The sequence below is a fragment of the Magallana gigas genome, chromosome 2 (assembly GCF_963853765.1).
Source record: "Magallana gigas chromosome 2, xbMagGiga1.1, whole genome shotgun sequence".
NCBI lineage: Eukaryota > Metazoa > Mollusca > Bivalvia > Ostreida > Ostreidae > Magallana > Magallana gigas.
In genome coordinates, this window is record NC_088854.1 from 56,116,026 (window position 1) to 56,136,515 (window position 20,490).

General features: G+C 33.0%; 1 protein-coding gene across 1 annotated transcript in view; it reads right to left on the bottom strand.

Annotated features, from left to right (window-relative positions):
* Positions 1-5,753: 5,753 nt before the first annotated feature.
* LOC105326867 (uncharacterized) overlaps positions 5,754-20,490 on the bottom strand; it is a 42,267-nt gene continuing 27,530 nt past the window's right edge. Inside the window, exons 3-8 of the mRNA XM_066077347.1 lie at positions 14,665-14,853; positions 14,316-14,411; positions 12,002-12,161; positions 11,639-11,714; positions 11,140-11,287; positions 5,754-7,793 (exon numbers count right to left, since the gene is read on the bottom strand). Of these exons, the coding sequence (XP_065933419.1) occupies positions 7,050-7,793; positions 11,140-11,287; positions 11,639-11,714; positions 12,002-12,161; positions 14,316-14,411; positions 14,665-14,853 (1,413 nt within the window). The 3' untranslated portion in view covers positions 5,754-7,049. The remainder of the gene's footprint in view (positions 7,794-11,139; positions 11,288-11,638; positions 11,715-12,001; positions 12,162-14,315; positions 14,412-14,664; positions 14,854-20,490) is intronic.

Genomic DNA, 20,490 nt, shown 5'->3' on the forward strand with positions numbered 1-20,490 from the left:
ATTACATTTTTTACATGTAGCTTACCTGAGCTGAATGCTTAGGTAAGTTTTCTGATCAACATTTGTCCGTTTTCTGTCGTCATTGTCGTTGGCGTAAATTTTTCACATTTTGATCTCCTTCTTAAGAACCACTGGGCTGATTTCAACCAAACTTGGCACAAAGCATCAGTAGGTTAATCAAAGTTTGTACAAATAAAGAGCCATAACTCCTTAAAGGGGAGTTAAACTAGAATTATTAAAAAATTGTCGGAATTTTTTCAAAATCATTTTCTCCAAAAAGTATTAGGTAAGGAAAACTGTAGCTTGTATGGAAGCCTCCACTGGTACATGTAGTGTAAATTCATGTAGTGTAAATTCAAGTTTGTTCAAATAATTGTCCTTGGGGGTAGGGTGGGGTCACAATGGGGATATATAGAGAAATAATTAAAAATCTTCTTGAAAACTTTATGGACATGAAAAGTATAAACTAGTGTTGTAGCATCCTCAGGTAGTATAGATTCAAGTTTGTTCAAATTATGGTTCCCGTGGGAAGGGTTGGGCCAAAATTGAGGGATAGAATTTACATGTGAATACAAAGAGACAATCTTTAGAAATATTATACTCAAAAACTATTTGGCCAGAAAAGTGTAAACTTTGTGGAATTATCCTCAGGTAAAGAACATTCGAGTTTTTTTTTTCAAATCATGGACCAAGGGGGTGTGGTGGGGGGGGGGGGGGGTAGGGGGCCACAATTTTGGGAATGGATTTTTACTAAGGAATATATATTGTGAAAATCTTTTAAAATCTTCTCAAAAACTATTAAGCTAGAGAAGCTAAAACGTGTGTGAAAGCGTCCTCATGTAGTGTAAATTCAAGTTCGTTCAAATCATGGTCCCCGGGGGGTAGGGTGCATGAGGCCACAATTGTGGTCGAACTTTTGCATAGGAACATATTGTGAAAATCTTTAAAAATCTTCTTCTTAAAAACTATTTTGCCATTAAAACTTAAACCTGGGTGGAAGCATTCTCAGGTAGTTTAGATTCATGTTTGCTAAGTTCATGGTCCCCGGGTGAAGGGTGGGGCCAAATGGGGGGAATGAATTTTTACATAGAAATATACAGAGAAAATCTGAAATATTCTTAAATTATAAGTTGCTTACACATGTTTTTCGTAAGACATAATATGGTTTCCGAGTATATGTCTGATACTCATCGAAAGTTCCTGAATCATTACATATATAATAAAGAACTGAACCTCACAAAGCATGGCTAAGGAAAGGATTATAACGTTCACACATCTGTTTGATTGGTTTCATATTAAAAGGGTTTTATTAATAGCTGGATGGAAATCAGTTTTATATTTAGAGAATAAGAAATGTGCTATTTATTTATCATGACAATATCTTTGAATTATGACAATTACCTTCGATTTCTTTATCACATTTTTCCCATTTGTCCATTATTTTACACCCGATTCACCGCTCGAAGACTTTATTCCGGTAAGCATGCTACTGTTCCTTAACACTTACATATTGTAGTACTCACAATCTTCGCACGCAATTAGGCCATACATAGAAAAACATTTTCTTTGGTTGTTTTAAAATTTTGCGTAAAGTAAGTCTTTGATATTTGTTAGAAACGCAAGATATAGAGTTGTTTTTCAAGACAATTTAAAACATTGAGCACATATTTTGCAGTGTTTCGGCATCACGATTTTCAGTGTTTCGAAAAAAAAAATGAACATGAATATTAAGATGCTTGATAGCTTCACTAATGAAAACCCCCTTATAAGAAATCGTAGTGGTAGTATCTGACATATTTCTTTCCATTTGGAGGTTTTTGGAAACACTTCGCATAACAGTTTTAACATCACGGTATTATCTGGATAGTTTTATTCAAAATCATTGCAAGTTTTTTTTTACTTTCAACGATTTATCAGATTTGTTAGGAGAAAGTTAAAATTATTATTATTTTTAAACACATTTACAATAAGATGTCCACTACAACATGGTTCATTTTCATGACTAATTTCGTAACTTGCATGGGAGATATTTTGATAGGAATTATCCCCCTTTTCTGCCATTATGAATTTTTTTAACAATTTCAATTTTCTGCATCTTATATAACTGTTAAAATGGTACCCATATCTACTTTAAGGAAATTCAATACTTTTTACCTCTAAGATTATTTTGAGATTTTTTAATTTTCTCATTATTTTTAAAATTAGGTTTCTTTTATTTCAAACCTATTGACTATTTAGTTCTTTAAGAAAAGTAAGATTAACGAAAGTGTTTGATTTACCATTCGATTTTTATATAGTAATAATTTCATCGAATGAATTAGGTTTTTTGTGTACTTTATAAAGATTTAAGGCTTAGATTTGAAAATTAAAGAGCACAAGACAGTGAGTAAAACGCACGTGTTCATTATTTAATGAAAATTGTAGGACTTCTAGAATTGTTTTCAACATTGTAAAACATGTATTTTCAAAATCGTTGATAATAAAATTATCATTTATCAATAGGTTACAAAAAATAATCAATTCATCTGATGGTTAGGCTAACAGATAACAAGATGTTTTATCGTTAGTCCTATGCATGCAATTTAAGAATGAAAATAAATCGAAATAAGAAATTTATATGTGCTCATGCATAGTTTTTTACATACACACTCCAGTGCAGAGTGAAACACCCACACACTCATATGAGAGAGAGAGAGAGAGAGAGAGAGAGAGAGAGAGAGAGGTGACTAAAGTTTTCGATTTAAGAAAGTTCAATTAAAATATTTTATAGTTAAGAATAAATACCTGTTTCGAAAATTTCAAATCATTTTCTTCATACTTTTTAAGTCTTCAGTTGATTAGAAAGAACACTTATACGATTTTGTTAAATTCATAGTAAGCCAAGTAGAACATGATAATATTTATAGTAAAGTGATGAGTCTCTGGGTGGTTCTTTTTGTAAACACAAATGACACATACGGTAAGGAATTGACTGTTGGAAGAGCAAGAACGTTTTGCGGATTTTCCTCACTACTAAAATAGGAAAATAGTTCAACTTATACATATGTAAAAGTCATTTCCTGAATAAGGAAGGAGTCTTGTATTGATTTCGGCTAGTCAAAATAATAAAAGTACATATGATGAAATGTGCATCAAAACAAGGGCTATATTTTTGCGGAACCCTAGCGTAGGAAAATATCATATGTTTTTGTAATTCAAACGTACTGTTAATTTATGAGCTCCATGAAAACAATAAAATTGATACTGGATTTTTTATCTAACGTACACTCAAAATTAAATACAGGGGTTTCGGAATGTATTTTAAAAATACAACTTTCAGAGAGAGAGAGAGAGAGAGAGAGAGAGAGAGAGAGAGAGAGAGAGAGAGAGAAGAGAAAGTTTTTGATTTTAAAAAAGGCAGTAAAATTTGGAATTATTAGAATATGCGTTGTTGTTTAATACAACAACGCAAAATAACGATATCTCCATCATCTCTGCATGTTTACATGCCTCTTACAGTTGATACATGCTGTTTTGTTTGTGAGAATGGGAAATCCGTTATCTTTCATCCAAAGTCGTCGTTGATTAATGATCTAGTCCGGGTTTTTTTTCAACATTTTCACACTCTTCAGTTTGATAAATGAAGTTTTTCATGCCCTAACTTTAATTTTACCGGTATTTAGATCCGCTCGTTCGGTGCACCGTAGACTCGTTCAAGTCTCCATGTTGTTTTTTTATGTTTTCTTGCAAAATTTACTATGCTTCAGAAATGTTGATTCCTACTCTCTTATTTAAATGCATCAAAATGAGAACACTTAAACAACAAATATAAAGATTAAGGCAAGTCTGGGTGAACTGGTACAGACTTCGTAATTTGCGAATATGTACCGCCCTGAGTAGATTGACCTAAGTTTACTTTAAACGAAATGCATGTATATTATAATGCGCAAGATCATCTCAGAATAGCCAAACAAGCATTTATTTTTTTCAGTTAACTTTAAGAAAAATAGAATACAAACAATACAAAAGTTGTATAATGCTGAATGTTTCACATTTCTAATAATGCATTGTTTTCTGTTCGTTCTAGTCGTATAAAATTAAGAGAGTCTTTAACTATTTGGTGGAATTGAGACATGTTCACGTTTAGGGCACACGCGACAAAGTGTGGAACAACAAACGCTTTGTAAACTTTAATATATTTTTAAGCATTATTTGACTATTATTTAATAATATATAATATACCGTTAAAATGTGCATTTTAACTTTAAACACAATAAAGGCGTACATATAAAAAGATTTGACGGTAAACATTCCCTTTTCTAACTGGCAATGCGTTTAACTGCGTTGCTTCATGGCTAAGTTAGATTGTGTTTGACGTCATCAACGAATTTAAACCTAAAAAACCTCTTTCTGCTTCAGAAGGCTTTGCATTAGATTTTCAAACTGCGCGTCTTGCACTGTTAATTATAACCAAAGTCCACCTACGCATTTCGTTACGAGATCGAACTGCACTGTTTCTTTTCTTGATGCCTTAGGCCTCAATCAGCTTGCTCAAATTATTATGTTTTGTACTCGTGTTAACAATTATTTGTCATTTCGACTTCAGAAAAAAATTCTGATGCATTTTATTTGTAATAGAAGTATTATTGCCATGTGATATTGGACTATATCTATGTTTTGACAATGTTAATGAAGGGAACACAGTGCACACGCTATACTGTATGTGGCCCTAGTTTGAACTTATTCTCATCCAGTCTGATTTGAATTGACAATAAAATGTCCGGCCGTCCAAAAATGTCGACAGGGTTCTTTGTTTTTGGATTTTTACAAGGCCCCAAAGCTGGCGCTCTGGAATACATGTTTCTCAACCACAAACGATAAGGAGGTCAACAACTTAGTAGTTATATACATTTTAAAATAACATCGTAACTAATTTTTTGTGTTACAATCTGTTCTGATTAAAAACTTTAAACTTAATTGTTGAAAGCATGAATAAATATAAATGTATGAGCAATTATAATCTATTATCTTTGTTGTTGACTTCTCAAACTTACATGAATTAAGATAAAATGAAAGTTTTGACTTGATATTCATGTAATTTTGATTCCAGTTTTAAAATACTCGAAGACCCCAGCTATGAGAATGTAATTAAAAAATTAAAACGCACAATGTTGTAATTTGTACACTGCTATTTGCTTTTTGAGAGTCATGCTCTTTTTTAATCACAGGTTGTCCAGCGTAAGAATATCCGTCTATCTATTTACTTTCAACATTATTATTTCATTCCATTGCAGCCTCATTCAATGAATAAACAGAAATTAATACCATTTCTTTAAATGAAGAGCAACAGTGAGATTAGCCACAGTATTCAAAGTACCGTGTCATCTGCCGAAATATTTAAAAAAAACTCCAAAACCGTACGTTAATAAACATTGAACGTCAGACAAGTAAAAACAACTCGGGAGACAGGAGAAAGGAAGCAAAAGAAAGGAAGGCAGATCAGAAGTTGCCCCCTTTTTATGGATACTTGATCACGAACACTCCTCATGGTCCTGGGTATGGTTATAATTCGCTAACGTCTGTGTATTGAGGAATCAAAATAAATAATAATTAGCGAGATCTAATACAGTAATTTAAATGTTAATTTTGGCAGTTTAGAAAAACAAACGTTGAATTTTAAAGAATTATCATGAACGGAAACATTTTTAAAAGAAAACTGAAACACTATTACAATAGAATAATACAAAATTCCATTTATTATGAATACAGGAAACTGCTTCCGATTACATGTAATTATAACTTGTAACGTGCGAGTACTTATTATTGCCGAAAAATACACTATTACTCTCTTCCTGTACGCTGTCATGTAAAAATTTCTAGGCAAATCTCTGCACTGTTCATTTATTTAATTTGAGGAATGATTTTTATTTTATTCTCATCAATATTGACACTTTTTGGCTAAAATCAAACACTGTCCATGACCTTCGATTTACAGGAAGTTCGGGTACCCATTATTGCCCCTCATATTTTTTCGTTATTTTCCAGTAATTCATCGGTTAAAAGTTAAGATTTTGAAAGAATGTAGCAATATAAGATAAAATGTTAGAATATAACATAAAAAATAATATAATAAACGCAATTAAATTATATTATAAGCAATATTCTTTTTGATGTCCTTGCGGCCACTTGCACACAAACGGAGGAGAATGTGCTTCGCATGTCTTAATTAGAATTATCATAATTAAAAAATTAAATAAATGGATTGTTTATTTATTTAAAAGCTTTTTAAAAATAAGTTTTAGTGTGTCCAGTAAAAGAAATAATGTGTGTGAAAGTTAATAGCAATGCCTCTGATTTACACCGCAGGTGCGTGCGGATTTGATCTGCCTCAGGTTGGAAACAAAATGGCTACTTACAAGCAAGCAGACGCTCGGTTTTCTTTCTTAAATATTGTGTAGTAGAAATGGTATCTTGTTTATTTTTGTCAAATATCATAACGCGGAGGTAAATATTCTTCGAATTTGAACCTAAACAAAAAGTGCCCTGTCATCAAAGTGGATTACAAGTCAAACTTTCAGTAGCATGAGTCATCGTACGGATACAAACGGATACTACCGTTATCGTAGGCTTACTTTTGTTAACTTAAAGTGAGTTCCGAGATGTTTGATGTAAATTTTCTTCATTCCCAACTCTTATAGTGTCTTTAAAAGTCTATTTCTTATTTTTTTTGGTTTGTAGCTAAAAACAACGAATACATGTAAATAGCAGAAATCTTGTTGTTTTTATAACAATCGGTAATAATGGGTACTCGGCAATACTAGTAATTGATACTTGCACGTTAATTTCAACAATATCTAAAATTGGAAATTACTAGCCACAAACAATAAAGAAGTACCAATACCGACACTAAGAACTACATATTTATAAAAAGTAGAAAGATACAAAGATACAAAGAGCAGAAATTTACAAATCAAATACAGGTTCAGGAGATTCTTAGAGTCTATGTAATTTTCTATAAAAAAAAAAAGTGCGTAACAATTTGAAACAAATAACCGCATTTTATCTACCATTTATTGTAGACCCGTTGTACTTTCTGTTGAGTCTTCTAAACCAGATGAGTCAGAACTACTTCCTGACCTGCGCAGCAACTTCTCGAGCATGTTGCTTGTGCTGGTTACTGGGGACAAGCAGTCTTGTTCTGCCGAACACTCCCTCACAGGTGCGGAGCTTCCCTGTTGTATCATATCCTCGCTGTTGATCAAGATTTCATTAACACTACCTTGGTTCTCAAACAAATCCAGCAAAATGTTGCATTGCTCCGTTGTCAGCTCTATGACCTCTTCCATGTTCTGCGCAACAACACTACTATTCTTATCTGTTCCAAGAGAAATATTTTCTTTCGGGTGACTTTTTGAGATACCTTTTGTAGCTTGCTCATTTTTCTTGTTGATCATCATATGCGATGTTTTCTCTTGAACCTCAAATTGATTTTCGGCATGAAAAAAATCGAGCTTTTCAAATTGTTTGTCGTCTGCTTGCATTCCTGCGGCCATCTTTTTACTAAGGTATTGTCGTAATCCTTGTTTGAGGTTTGGGTTGCATTTTTGTTCGCGAAATTTAGATAATTTATTCTTTTTGCAGCTTGGTAATTCTTTTTCTTCGGTTTGTTGCAGGAGGGACATTGTACTTTGCTTGCAAAACCCCTCTACCATGGCATTTATTTCTGACAACCGTCGTTTGGGCTTCTTTTTCCTGGTTTTGACGTCATCCATATCTTCTGTTAAACCGTATAGTTTGATTTTTAGTTCCAGTTGCTGTAAATATAAATGAATACCTTTTTCACATGTAAGGATAAAAGTTTGCTAATTATTACAATTGTTGATAGTCAGGTGTCCTTTAAGCTTACACTTTGTAAATTGGATTTTATCTATACATAAAGATGTCATATTTCAAAATGAGTCCATGTTGATCTAATTTTTAAAATCATTTTCTTTGTTTCTTATATTGAACTTTAAATTGGACTGTGGCCCCACTTTGCCGTCGTTGAACATTGATCTAACTTAATGTCTGTTTACCATATTATCTTTCATTGATGTAAGCATTCCTATGTAAGCTCTTCATGCTTTATCAAAATATTTCAAAACACAGAATTTTGAAATAGCACATCAATTTTATATGGTGATATGTGTCAAAGAAATCACGGGATCCAAAAAAAAAGGGAATTCATCGTCTATTTTTTTTTCAAGTCTAATGTTAATTTGTACAAGTTGTTTATTTATCAATATCAAAGCTCTTTAACCGGCAAATGATATAAACCTGAACGGCCATAAACTTTGTTTAGTGCGCTTTATTGGGGGAAAGTGTCTGAGAAATGAAAGATTCGTGATTTTTGAACTACAGTACTAGTGCAAGATTTAAACGGTCAACATATTTGCAAAATGAATGTGCAGATCTAAAGCATGGATACTTAAGCTTCAAACTGCGAACGTGCTCTAGGTGAAATTCATTTCTTCTATCGATAGCAAATGGGAAACAAGAGGCTCATGGGGCCACATCGCTCACCTGAGCAGCAATGGGTGTTCTAAAGATATTGTGCCATGTGGCCCTCGGTAGAATAACAAAAAAAATAAATATTGTAAAGTATTCGAATTTAACACTTATTTTTGCATACACGTAATCTTTGACATTGTACCTTCATGAAATACTGTTTTTACACAGAATAAGAAAATCCTACGCAAAATATAGAACTAAATATTTGGTAGGGGTACACTGTTATATATAACTTTTAATTCCCTGTATTTTCGTTCTGCCCCCTCCCCACTTAATAAAGCGATCAAAATATATGAGAGCATATAGGTACATTTTCTTCAACTACTTACTAGTTATTGTAATTTTTTTTAAAAATATAATAGTTATTGTATTTTATCAAAAAAATCCTACATGTATATATGTGAAGAAGAAAATTGCACCTCAATGCGCTCAATTTCTCAAATTAAAAATATTCAACAATTTAATTTGTCTTGTCCATTATAATTAAATGACTTTTGTTTACCTCGCGTAAACTCGTGACTTTTATAACTTTACTCACACTTGATTGATGAATACACTGGAATGAAAATTTTGTCACGTGACATGTTAAAGAGCTATAAAAATCAATGTTACCGTATTGACAGGCACATCACTCTAATTTACTATGGCCTACCCATTATTTTTCATTTTTTTTTCAAAAATAACAAATGGCTACAAACCAGGATAATTTTAATTGTAAGATTGTAAAGAATTAAACACAAGAAACATGCACTATAGCAAATAAAGAGCACAATTTATTTTTCAAAATGAATCATGTACATGTATATACCTACATATTTCCGTCAGCGATATTAAACTCTATTTAAACAGAATAAACTCGAGAAAATGCCGACCATCACAACAAAACATATTGCATTATTCTACCATTACGCAAAAGATGATACCGAATTACCGATAGCCTGAATGAATTGCATTTTAGTTCTTTATTAATACATAAATGCTTAATTTGCGCAGGTAAACAGTAAATCAGGAAATACAAGCGACAGTTCCCAGGTTAACGCAAAGCATAAATGAAAACGAAACGAAAATCACAACAAGCTAACACCACCGTCATATGTGAAAACTGTCAACGCATTGAAATATTTAGCCTCAATTTACTTCACAAAATCGGTACCAATGTATTTTGCATGTTTCAAAGATTCCCTTCGTACACGAACTGTTGCACAACAAACAAATTCTTCATTGTCAGATCGACCCGTTTATCATATAGTGTCATGGCTGCTTTAAACAAAGAACCTCGTTTTAGAATTATGGAGTACGAGTCTTGGTAAAATGGGTAAGCAAACCCGGGCTGGGGCATAATAAAAAGCCGGGGCAGATCGGCAATCGTCAATTCCAATTACGCATCATTTTGCAGCAATATTTACAGTGAATACAAATATACTGGTCAGTAAATATCTTGAAATTTTAATGAGATTGGCAGATTAATAACTGTGAATCTTTTGTTTTGCCCTGGCCCGGTCATGCCTACCCATTTTACCAAAACTCATGGATGCTATAAATTGCTTGAAACACGCCTTTTCCTTCTTATTTTCGTAATAACTCAGATTTGAAACAGAATTAGCCCATAATTTTTGCAATTTATATTTTCCTTCCCATTAGGATTATTCATGCTAAATTACGTTGAATTTGCCTCAGTAGTTTGAGAAGAAGATTTTTAAAAATGCACCCCCCTTTTTCTACAGTTTCGAGGTTTTCTCAGCTTTGAATAAAGATAGGTCTTTCATTTCTGCAAATTATATTTGCCTTACCATAAGGATGCTTTGTGCCAAATTTGGTTGAAATTGGATAAGTGGTTTTAGAGAAGAAATTCAAAATGTAAAAAAGTTTACAGACGGACAGACGGACGGACGGACGGACAGACGGACAAAATGCGATCAGAATAGCTCACTTGAGCTTTCAGCTCAGGTTAGCTAAAAATGATATAAGAGCGTTACAGATTTTGAATACAAATCAGTTTGCCCCTCCCTCCGCCCCACTTTCAAAAACGATGCTACGTGCCTGGTTTGAATACATTTATAGCCTTTAGGTAACTGACATTTATTTCATGATCAGTATGAATGCTTTCAAAATACTAATAGTCATTTAATAACAATTGATATGAAGTCATTATTTCGTAAGTTCTATAGTCGATACAATAGAATAGCAAATATAATCTTCGGCTAGGTCGAATGCTTACTTATTGTTAGTTCATTATTATCCACCGAATTGTCTACCGATTTTCCGTTTTCCGGATTACGACAAAGAGCACACGGTTGGTTTGACTCTTGGTGTGACTGGTCAGCGGAGGATGCCTACTTTTCCAAGGCACCTGATCTAACTTTTAATTTTTGTAGAGGTCCATGATTGTTCTCCGACTGTTTTGTATTTTTTTTTTTTACTTTTGGTTTTGACTTTGGTTTGACTCTTGGTGTGACTGGTCAGCGGAGGATGCCTACTTTTCCAAGGCACCTGATCTAACTTTTAATTTTTGTAGAGGTCCATGATTGTTCTCCGACTGTTTTGTATTTTTTTTTTTACTTTTGGTTTTGACTTCTGTTCGTTATCATCGCATTTCATGCATGTACTTACAAAAATTCTGAACAATTGTTTTTGATGTTTGGAGTTCATAACTCGCAGCTTCTCCTCCAGTTTGTGCACCTTGCAATTGTCTCTCTTCAGCTCCTTAATGAATTCCACGGCCGCCTTTAAGATAGAGCCTTTGTTTTTTTTTAGGTCACTGTAAAAATGAAATTTACTGTACCCATATAACACCATACACGCTGTTACATGTACATGTATCTTAAAAATGACTTTGTTAACATACTAGTGAAATTAGCGAGATTCCATAGGAAAAGAACAAGGGGCAGAGAGAAGATTTTTGGGGAGGGGTTAAGGGGAGGTTGGGGTAGGATTGGTTACGACGATCGAGTAAATCTTCTTGGCGGAAAAGCACATGTTTAATGTATCTGGTGTGATCTGTAAAATTATTCTTTTTGGTATATAAATTAGATTTGTTGCCCTCAATCGTGATAGAGGTGCCTTGGAAATCATCATAAACAATTTAAAAACATATAAACTATTTTCTTACGGTGGGATACTGGAAGGTAGAAGTGTGCCTATTTCTTTAATCCTGTCATTAATGTTATATCGTCTGCGTCGCTCGACTGAAAATAAACCCAAAACAAAAAAAACACCAATTAAATGTTGAATGTTAAATTTTATAAGTGAAATGTAAAGAAATGTAATCGCTTCGCTCCATTGCAAACAAAGATTTTGCTGTGCCCCCTCCCGATAAAAATTGCGTTCTGTGCAAGCTTTTTTAATTTATTCTGTTTGGTATGATATGATGTGTTGTTTGTTATGACATATTGTTTGTTTAAATATGACAAAAAGCCCACCCTCCCCCCAAATAAAAAGAACCCAATAATTCATAAATGAAATGAGTACTCACTTATATTGTGGTTATCTTTTTTTCTCCTGTCTTTTCTCCAGCTTTCCTCTTGGTCCCATGTCATGGACTGCTGGGCACTGCCCTTTAGTGAACTCTGGCCACTCCCACTGGCTATTGACGATGTTTGTCGATAATTCGCCAGCCTTCCCAAAGGACTGTCCTGAAATAGATTTACAGTCAAGTCGTACACAGACCAACTCGTATACAGGTCAACTCGTATACAAAATTTTCCGCATAAAAAACGAAAGTCAACTCGTATACAAAAAATTCCGCATAAAAAACTGAAAGTCAACTCGTATGCAAAAAATTCCGCATATAAAATAGGTATGCTAAACCGAAAGTCAACTCGTATACAAAAAATTAGTTATGAACATTAAATGTAATTGTGAACATGTGTAGGTGCTGTAGCTAAATCATTAAGACTAAAATATATTACTGGATTTATTACATTCATATACAATGAAATATTGATATGAAAAATTAAAATTCAGCTCCAATATTAATTAGTTTAATTAACCAGTATGTCTTTTTTAAGTAGGCAATAGATTGCTAGCCGTATATCTGTCTATTTAATTTTAAATATGTTTTTATCGAATACTACAAAATATATTATAATGTGACTTTTATATTCACTTTTCTTTTTTCACTCATTATATGGATAAACAAATTTTTAACTTATAAATCAACGGTATATTACTTACAGTTCGTCGACAGGAAACACACAGGTGTCGTACCATGTTGGAAGAAGTTTGGGAAATGATATATAAAAGCGGAAAGTTGGATTTTTTTTTCCCAAACAAAATAATGAGGAGTATCTTAATTAGTCTTTGAGAAGTCATCCGTTTGGAGAAACAAGAAACACCGTGCTTGTTGTTTTAACAATTATTGCTTTGATGTGTAGAAATAATTACCAAATAATAATGATTGGATTGACACAAATTTTTATCGTTAATTATTTTGTAATTTCACATCGTTACTGAGTTTAAGGTATCCGATCCATATTAGGACCAAATTTTTCCAACCTTGAATATTCATCATGTATTTAATACTTTGATATTTAAAGAAAGCATTTAAGAGTAGAAAAAGATTTACCGAGAGAAATTTTCAAAAATATTATTAACTAAGCAGTAATTAATTAATGAAGATTGCATTAAGGTCTATGGAGACAAGCACATTTTTTAAAATAAAAAAGTAATTACTACGAATATCAAAAAATGCTTTGGTGGAAAGATGTATTTTATCATTAGGAATACAAACACTAATAAAAATAAATTTTTAATATACCGTGTATTTTTTTTTAGAATTAATTTTTATAGAATAAAAGCAAAGGGGGACAACTCTCCCAAAAAAGGAAAAGGTCATTAATTAGCACACATTCCACTCTTACATATGAATACTTAAATAGGAAAATTATGTCCAAGTATACTGAGTATTAAGCCCATACATATCTGTTATGCACCCAGATTCATTGAATCTGAGGCTATTATGGATCGGATACCTTAATAATGATAATGCACAATTATACATGTATGAATTTTGCAATCTTTGTAAAAGTTGATAACATCCATTTTATTCTTATATGTCCTATTTACGCTGAATTACGGAAGCAATATATAAAGAAATTTTATTACAAGAACAAGAAACCAAGTGTTTTAAGTTACTTTTAAATTACTTTTACGTTTTGTTTCTAACTTTTTGTATACGAGTTGACTTTCAAATTATGGTGATTTTTTGTATACGAGTTGACTTTCTGTTTTGTAACGGGATTTTTTTGTATACGAGTTGACTTTCGGTTAGGTATACGGGAATCTTTTTGCATACGAGTTGACTTGCGTTTTTTATGCGGAAATTTTGTATACGAGTTGACCTGTATACGAGTTGGTCTGTGTACGACTTGACCGGACACCCTGAAATCTAGGGTTTTTATGTTACGGGTTCGATACCAGCAAAATTTCCGACAATATTTTTTTTTCTTTTTTTTTTTGGTTAAATATATTAAAAACTGACTAAAGTTAGAAATTTTGCTTTTGCAAAGTTGTATTATAATATATCTGAATTGATTTAATTGGGGAAAAATAAATTTAAAATTGTATTTCACTACTAAACCGAATGGCCATTTGCGCCATCTTATTCCCCCATCTTCTTTCTAAACTTGTTCAGCGGAATGCAGTGAAATTGAATACATCGACTTTTTTGTTCATTGAACTTAACCGTATAAATACATTGTTGATTTTTTTTATTTTACAACGTTTAAAAAATGAATAAGGCTCAACAATGTACATGTACATGTATTTGCTGAAAACTGAACACTTACGGGTGATGAGACAGATTGTTCCAGCGTTTCTAAATCTTGGTCAAAGGAGGCGTCCACTTGTACTGCGTTTATTACATTTCCTATCAGGCAGTCCACCTACAGTTTAAAACACACTGGTCATAAGCTGAATTTTTCATCATATTCAGTTGTTTTAAAGGCATTGAATTCAAATTGATAGTTTCAAACAACCTTATTTGGCATAATATTATCGTTTTGGAGGCATTGAATTAAAATTGAAAGATTCAAATCTCCTGATTCCGTGTATTGGTCAGTTTATGGCCAATAGTCAGTCTGTCGGTAAGATTGGTTTGTAATCCAAGGATTCAAACCAAATCTCAATGAATCTTACATCATCCAGATCTTCCATGTTGGAAATGGCGCTCCGTAGCTCTTCCGAAAGAGGAATATTGTCAATATCTTCGCTAGAACCGCAGTCTACAATTGATCCTAAAACATTTTCGATGTCCACGCTGCCACAGTTTTGTTGATCGTGGGCAGTAGCTGACGCCGAAGAATTGATGAAACCTTTAGAGAGATTCTACAAATGACCAAAATATTGAGACTGTCAAGGGACCTGCAGTACAGATTTGACAAAATATACTTCTATGCTATTTTAATATAGAAAAAAAATTGACTGTTTTCCAAGGGCTTCTCGATCTGAAACGTAAATATTTTGATATGAATTTCATGGCCTATAGTTTAAAGTCAAGTTTGCTATTTCGATCTATGATAAGGCAAAAAAGTTTTTTGTGGAAACAAATTCAAAGTAAAATTCCTTTGAAGTTAGGTTCTCACTCTATATTGAAGCAGTGCAAATAAGGGGGTTGTACCTCCGAACTGGAACTCAAATAAAAATCAATTTCCGTCGGTAAAGCTTGGGTATTATCAAAAATTATAACGGTAAAGCCTGAGACTCACACCGGTAACAGTTAAGCCTGCGATTCAGACCGGTATAAAATTCTAACGGTAAAGCTTGAGACCAAGACCGGTAAAAAAAAAGGTGACCAACAATTATAACGGTTAAGCTGTTGATCTAGATCGGTATAAAATGGGACCCAAAATTCTAACGAAAAGCTTGAGACATAGACCAGAATACAAGGTAACCAACAATTATAACGGTAAAGCTGTTGATCAAGATGGTATAAAATGGGACCAGAAATTCCACATGTAACAGTAAAGCCTGAGACATAGACCTAGAAAAAAGGATACAAACAATTATAACGGTAAAGTCTGACACTCAGGCCGGTAACAGTAAATACTGCGATTCAGACCGGTATAAAATGTGACCAGCAATTCTAACGATAAAGCCTGAGACCCAGACAGGAATAAAAGGTAACCAACAACCTTAAACTATTAAATATGTTCTTTTGAACAACTGAACTATGTTTTCTTTTATTATAATTTTTAAAAATCATTTATCTTTTATTTTTTATTGTTAACAATGCTTCAGTAATGCATTATTTTCTAATATGATCAACTAAACTTTAAGTGTCACTCGAACAGTTAAAAGCAAATTACAGAGCTCACAATTCTTTGTTATGGAAACAAGGATCGTGTAATATTTTATGTTTACATTAATTCAATATACCGATAAGCGTTCATTTCCAAGCTGATTTTTTCATCTTATAGGCGGCAGAAAGCGGAGAAAAGATTTTAATGCAAAACGAACAACCGATTGTTAAAACCATGTTAAAATACGTAATATACCAGATTAGAACAAAATCTACAGCATCTTTTAAAAATTTAACAGACAATGATGGAAGACTTTCAAAAAATTAACAGACACTGATGGAAGACAGACGGTTACCGATGCACACTCCTTTAATCGGTTGGTCGAAATCTACAGCAACCAAAGGAAAATCACGGAATGCACAAAATAATCATAAATATCCTAAAGAGGACGATTTGGCTATTTCTTTTATTTAACGTCCTAACATACACGAACAATAATTTACTTAATCTTTCTTACTTTTAAGATCAGTTTATTGATTTCTTTAAAGAAAGGTGCATATGCTTTCTTTAATGATTCATGCGGGTATTGTTCTTTATTTTTAGCGACAGTATCTCAAACAAAAAAAAAGAAAATGGTCTGGATGGAGGTACAGAAAACGCCACGTCGGTTGTGCCGAGGACATTAGCGGAGATAAAGAAAAAATGGGACGATGTGAAATCTCTTTTGAACGTGTTCACAGAATGGGCAGATGGAACGAATTTAATGAACACCCACGAAATATTGTGGCCAAATTTACATATTACAAGGATAGGGAGTTCATCCGAACACATGCGGCACAGAAGCTGAAAGGATCAAATGTCTGGGTGAATGAACAATATCCCCCGGAAATTGAAGAGAGGAGAAAAAAGCTCTACCCTGTGTATGCGTCAGGCCAAGAAAGAGAAAAAACGCGCTAAGCTGGTCCGCGATGTCCTGTACATTGAGGGAGAGATTTACACTCTACCTATGGAATCCGCCCGTCAAACTGCATCTACGCGACAGACTGGACCAAGCCATGCGAGTCAACAGACACCCCGAAGTGACCGACAGCCAAACAAAAGACAACGCCAAGGATCAACTCCTTCTGGTAAATAGGGACCCGCGGGAGAACGGACTGCGACGAGTGATCTTAAGTTTCTTTCCTTAAACGTATGTGGTGTAAAAAATAAGTTAAATTATCAAGAATTCACAGACTTTATTACGAATTATGATGTGGTAGGTTTCACTGAAACCAAAACCGACGACTGTGATAATATTCAAATACCAGGATATGTAACATTCATGAAACAGACGTAAACTTACAAATACCCGCTCTGGTGGAATCATCTTGGCGGTCAGGGATAACATTGTTAAGTATATAAAAATAATTAACACAGACTGTAAATATGTGTTTTGGTTTAAATTAGACAAAATGTTACTAAACTCCACTGACGACTTATTATGCGGCGTTGTTTACATACCGCCTGAAGGTAGTAGATATGCATCACCCGACTGTTTTATAGAAATAGAACAAGAGTTAATTAATATTACAAATGAATCTAAATGTTTTTGTCTTATGGGCGACTTTAATGCCAGAGTTGGTCATTTGAATGATTTCTTTATTTCTGATGATTTTCTAGCGCATCTAAATGGATGCACAGATATTTTTCAACCCGATATTGTTGAACGGGCATTGGTCTTTGAAAGCTATAATATACCGCTTAAGAGAATTGTTCAAGATACCATTGTGAATAATTATGGATATAAGTTAATTGAATTTTGTAAAAATAATGAAGTCTACATTGTTAATAGCCGATTTGGCAGTGATAAAAATATAGGCGGGACAACTTGTAAAAACAGTAGTACTGTGGACTATGTTCTAGCTACTACGAATGTATTTAGAATTTTACAGAACTTTGATGTCACTGATTTTTGCAATTTTCATTCAGATGTACACAATCCTATATCGTTTTCTTTTTTTTCATATTGTAATAAGGAACCAACCCACAGTTGTATAGGCGAAAATCACCCAAGTGTAAAATTATGGTGTCCAGGTAAAGCGGACGACTTTTGTAACAATATCGATAGATCAGCTGTAATATCTATTGATAACAAATTACACGATTTGTCAATGCTTGGCGAGAACATTAGCCGAAGACATATTACCAATATTACCAGAGAATTATGTGACGTTTTTTCCGGAGCAGCTAGAATAACATTTGGCTTAAAAAATAATAAAAACTTTTCGTCGGATAATACAAATACAATGAACAAGAAACCATGGTTCAATGGAGAATGTAGAGCAGCAAGGAAGAACTTTCATTTGGCTAAACGTATTCATAAAAAATGTCAGTCATCTGAAAACAAAGACAACCTTAAAGAAATGAGTAAAAAATACAAGCACACAATAGATAAATACATCAAAGGTTACAAAACGGATTTAACTAGAAAACTTAAGAACTTGCGCTCTACAAACTCCAAGGAATATTGGAAAATCTTAAATACATCAAAATCATCGAATAAGTGTGCTGTTGATATTAATAATATGTTTGATTACTTAAGAGGTATTAATGATTGTGAAAATGACGATGAACCCAATATAGAATATAGTGATTTTTTATCAAATGCTGAAATCGAAATGTCTGATGCTATTCTTAACAGTACCATAGGAGATGAAGAAATATTAGAAGCCGTAAAGAAACTCAAAAATAATAAAGCCGCTGGGTATGATGAGGTGCTTAATGAACACATTTCGGCAACAGTTTCTTTATTTCTACCTTTATATAACAAGTTGTTTAATATTATTTTTGACAATGGTTTTATTCCTGATGAATGGCTTGTAGGTATTGTGAAACCCATGTATAAAAACAAAGGCGACCCAACACATCCTGAGAACTATAGACCGATTACATTATTAAGTTGCCTAGGAAAACTTTTTACTTGTATATTAAGCAATAGATTAGAGATATATGCATCAGAGATTGACGTTATCAGCGAAAGCCAGGCAGGATTTAGAAAAAACTATTCAACTCTAGACCATATAATAACACTACAGTTTTTATCCCATACTCTTATGTCCATGAAGAAAAAACTTTTTTGTGCTTTTGTTGATTTTAAACAGGCTTTCGACACTGTCTGGAGAAATGGTCTTTGGAGTAAGTTAATCAAAAATGGAATAAATGGGAAATGTTTTAATTATATCAAAAACATGTACATGGAAGTTAAGTCAAAAATTAGTATGAATGGCTTATCTTCCGAATTTTTCAGCTGTAATGTTGGAGTACGCCAAGGTGAAAATTTGTCGCCATTTTTATTTTCGTTATATATTAATGACTTAGAAAAGTTCATGATTGATAAAAATATAATTGGGTTACAGAGTGTTACCAAACCTTTAGAGGATGAACTGTTTATGTATTTTAAACTATGTATTCTTTTTTATGCTGACGACACTGTAATTCTTGCTGAAACGCCTGATGATTTACAAAATGCTCTGAACGAGTTTCATTTATACTGTGAGCAATGGAAGTTAACGGTTAATATAAATAAGACAAAAATAATGGTATTTTCTAAAGGTCCAATGATAAAAAGGGAATTTTACTTTAGAAATGAAATAATTGAAAATGTGAAAGAGTTTAAATACCTTGGAATTGTTTTTTCACGTTCAGGGTCTTTCAGAAAAGCAAAAACACATCTCTGTGAACAGGCACAGAAGGCTATGTATGGGGTCATTAGGAAAATAAGGCAATTTAATTTACCTGTCGAGTGTCAGTTAGACCTTTTCGATAAAGTAGTAATGCCGGTATTATTATACGGATGTGAAGTATGGGGCTTTGAAAATATAGAAACTATAGAACGTATTCATTTGAAACTTTTGAAACATATACTGAATTTAAAAAGCTGTAACCCATCATACATGGTTTATGGAGAAACCGGAAGGTTTCCGTTATCTGTTAATATATATACTAGTATGGTTTCATACTGGGCAAAATTGTTCACCGGGCCAGAAAATAAAATTGTTCATATACTTTACAAATACTTATTGAATCAATATAATAATGACTTTTCTAAAAACCCATGGATTGATTGTATACATTCTATTTTTAATAAGTGTGGTTTTTCAAACATTTGGAATGAACAATGTACTGTAAATGTTAATTGGATTACAAATGCTGTCAAGCAAAGGCTTAAAGATCAGTTTGTGCAGAAATGGTCGGCTGATATTGCAAATTCTTCAAAAGGTCATATATATAGAACTTTCAAATTTATTTTTGGATATGAAAAATATTTGAGTATTCTGCCATCAAAACTTCAAAAAATTCTTGTTAAATTCCGTACGTCGAATCACCGACTTCCTGTAGAAACTGGTAGATGGTTAGGCATTCCTCTTAATGAAAGATGTTGCACATTATGTAATAAAAATCAAATAGCCGATGAAATGCACTTTATATTAGAATGTAATGCTCTTTCATGTATTAGACAAAAATACTTGGAACCTAGATTTTGTGTAAGACCAAACACTTTTAAATTTTGTGAATTATTGTCTACTTTAAAATTTAAAAAACTCAAAAGACTCTGTTTATTTATAAATGAAATTTTTGAATCAGTCTGTCCTCCTTGAACATTTGTACTTTTTTCTCATATTTTTTTTTCTCCCTAATTTGTACTGTACATGTACCTCTGACTCTATACATACATTTGTAAATA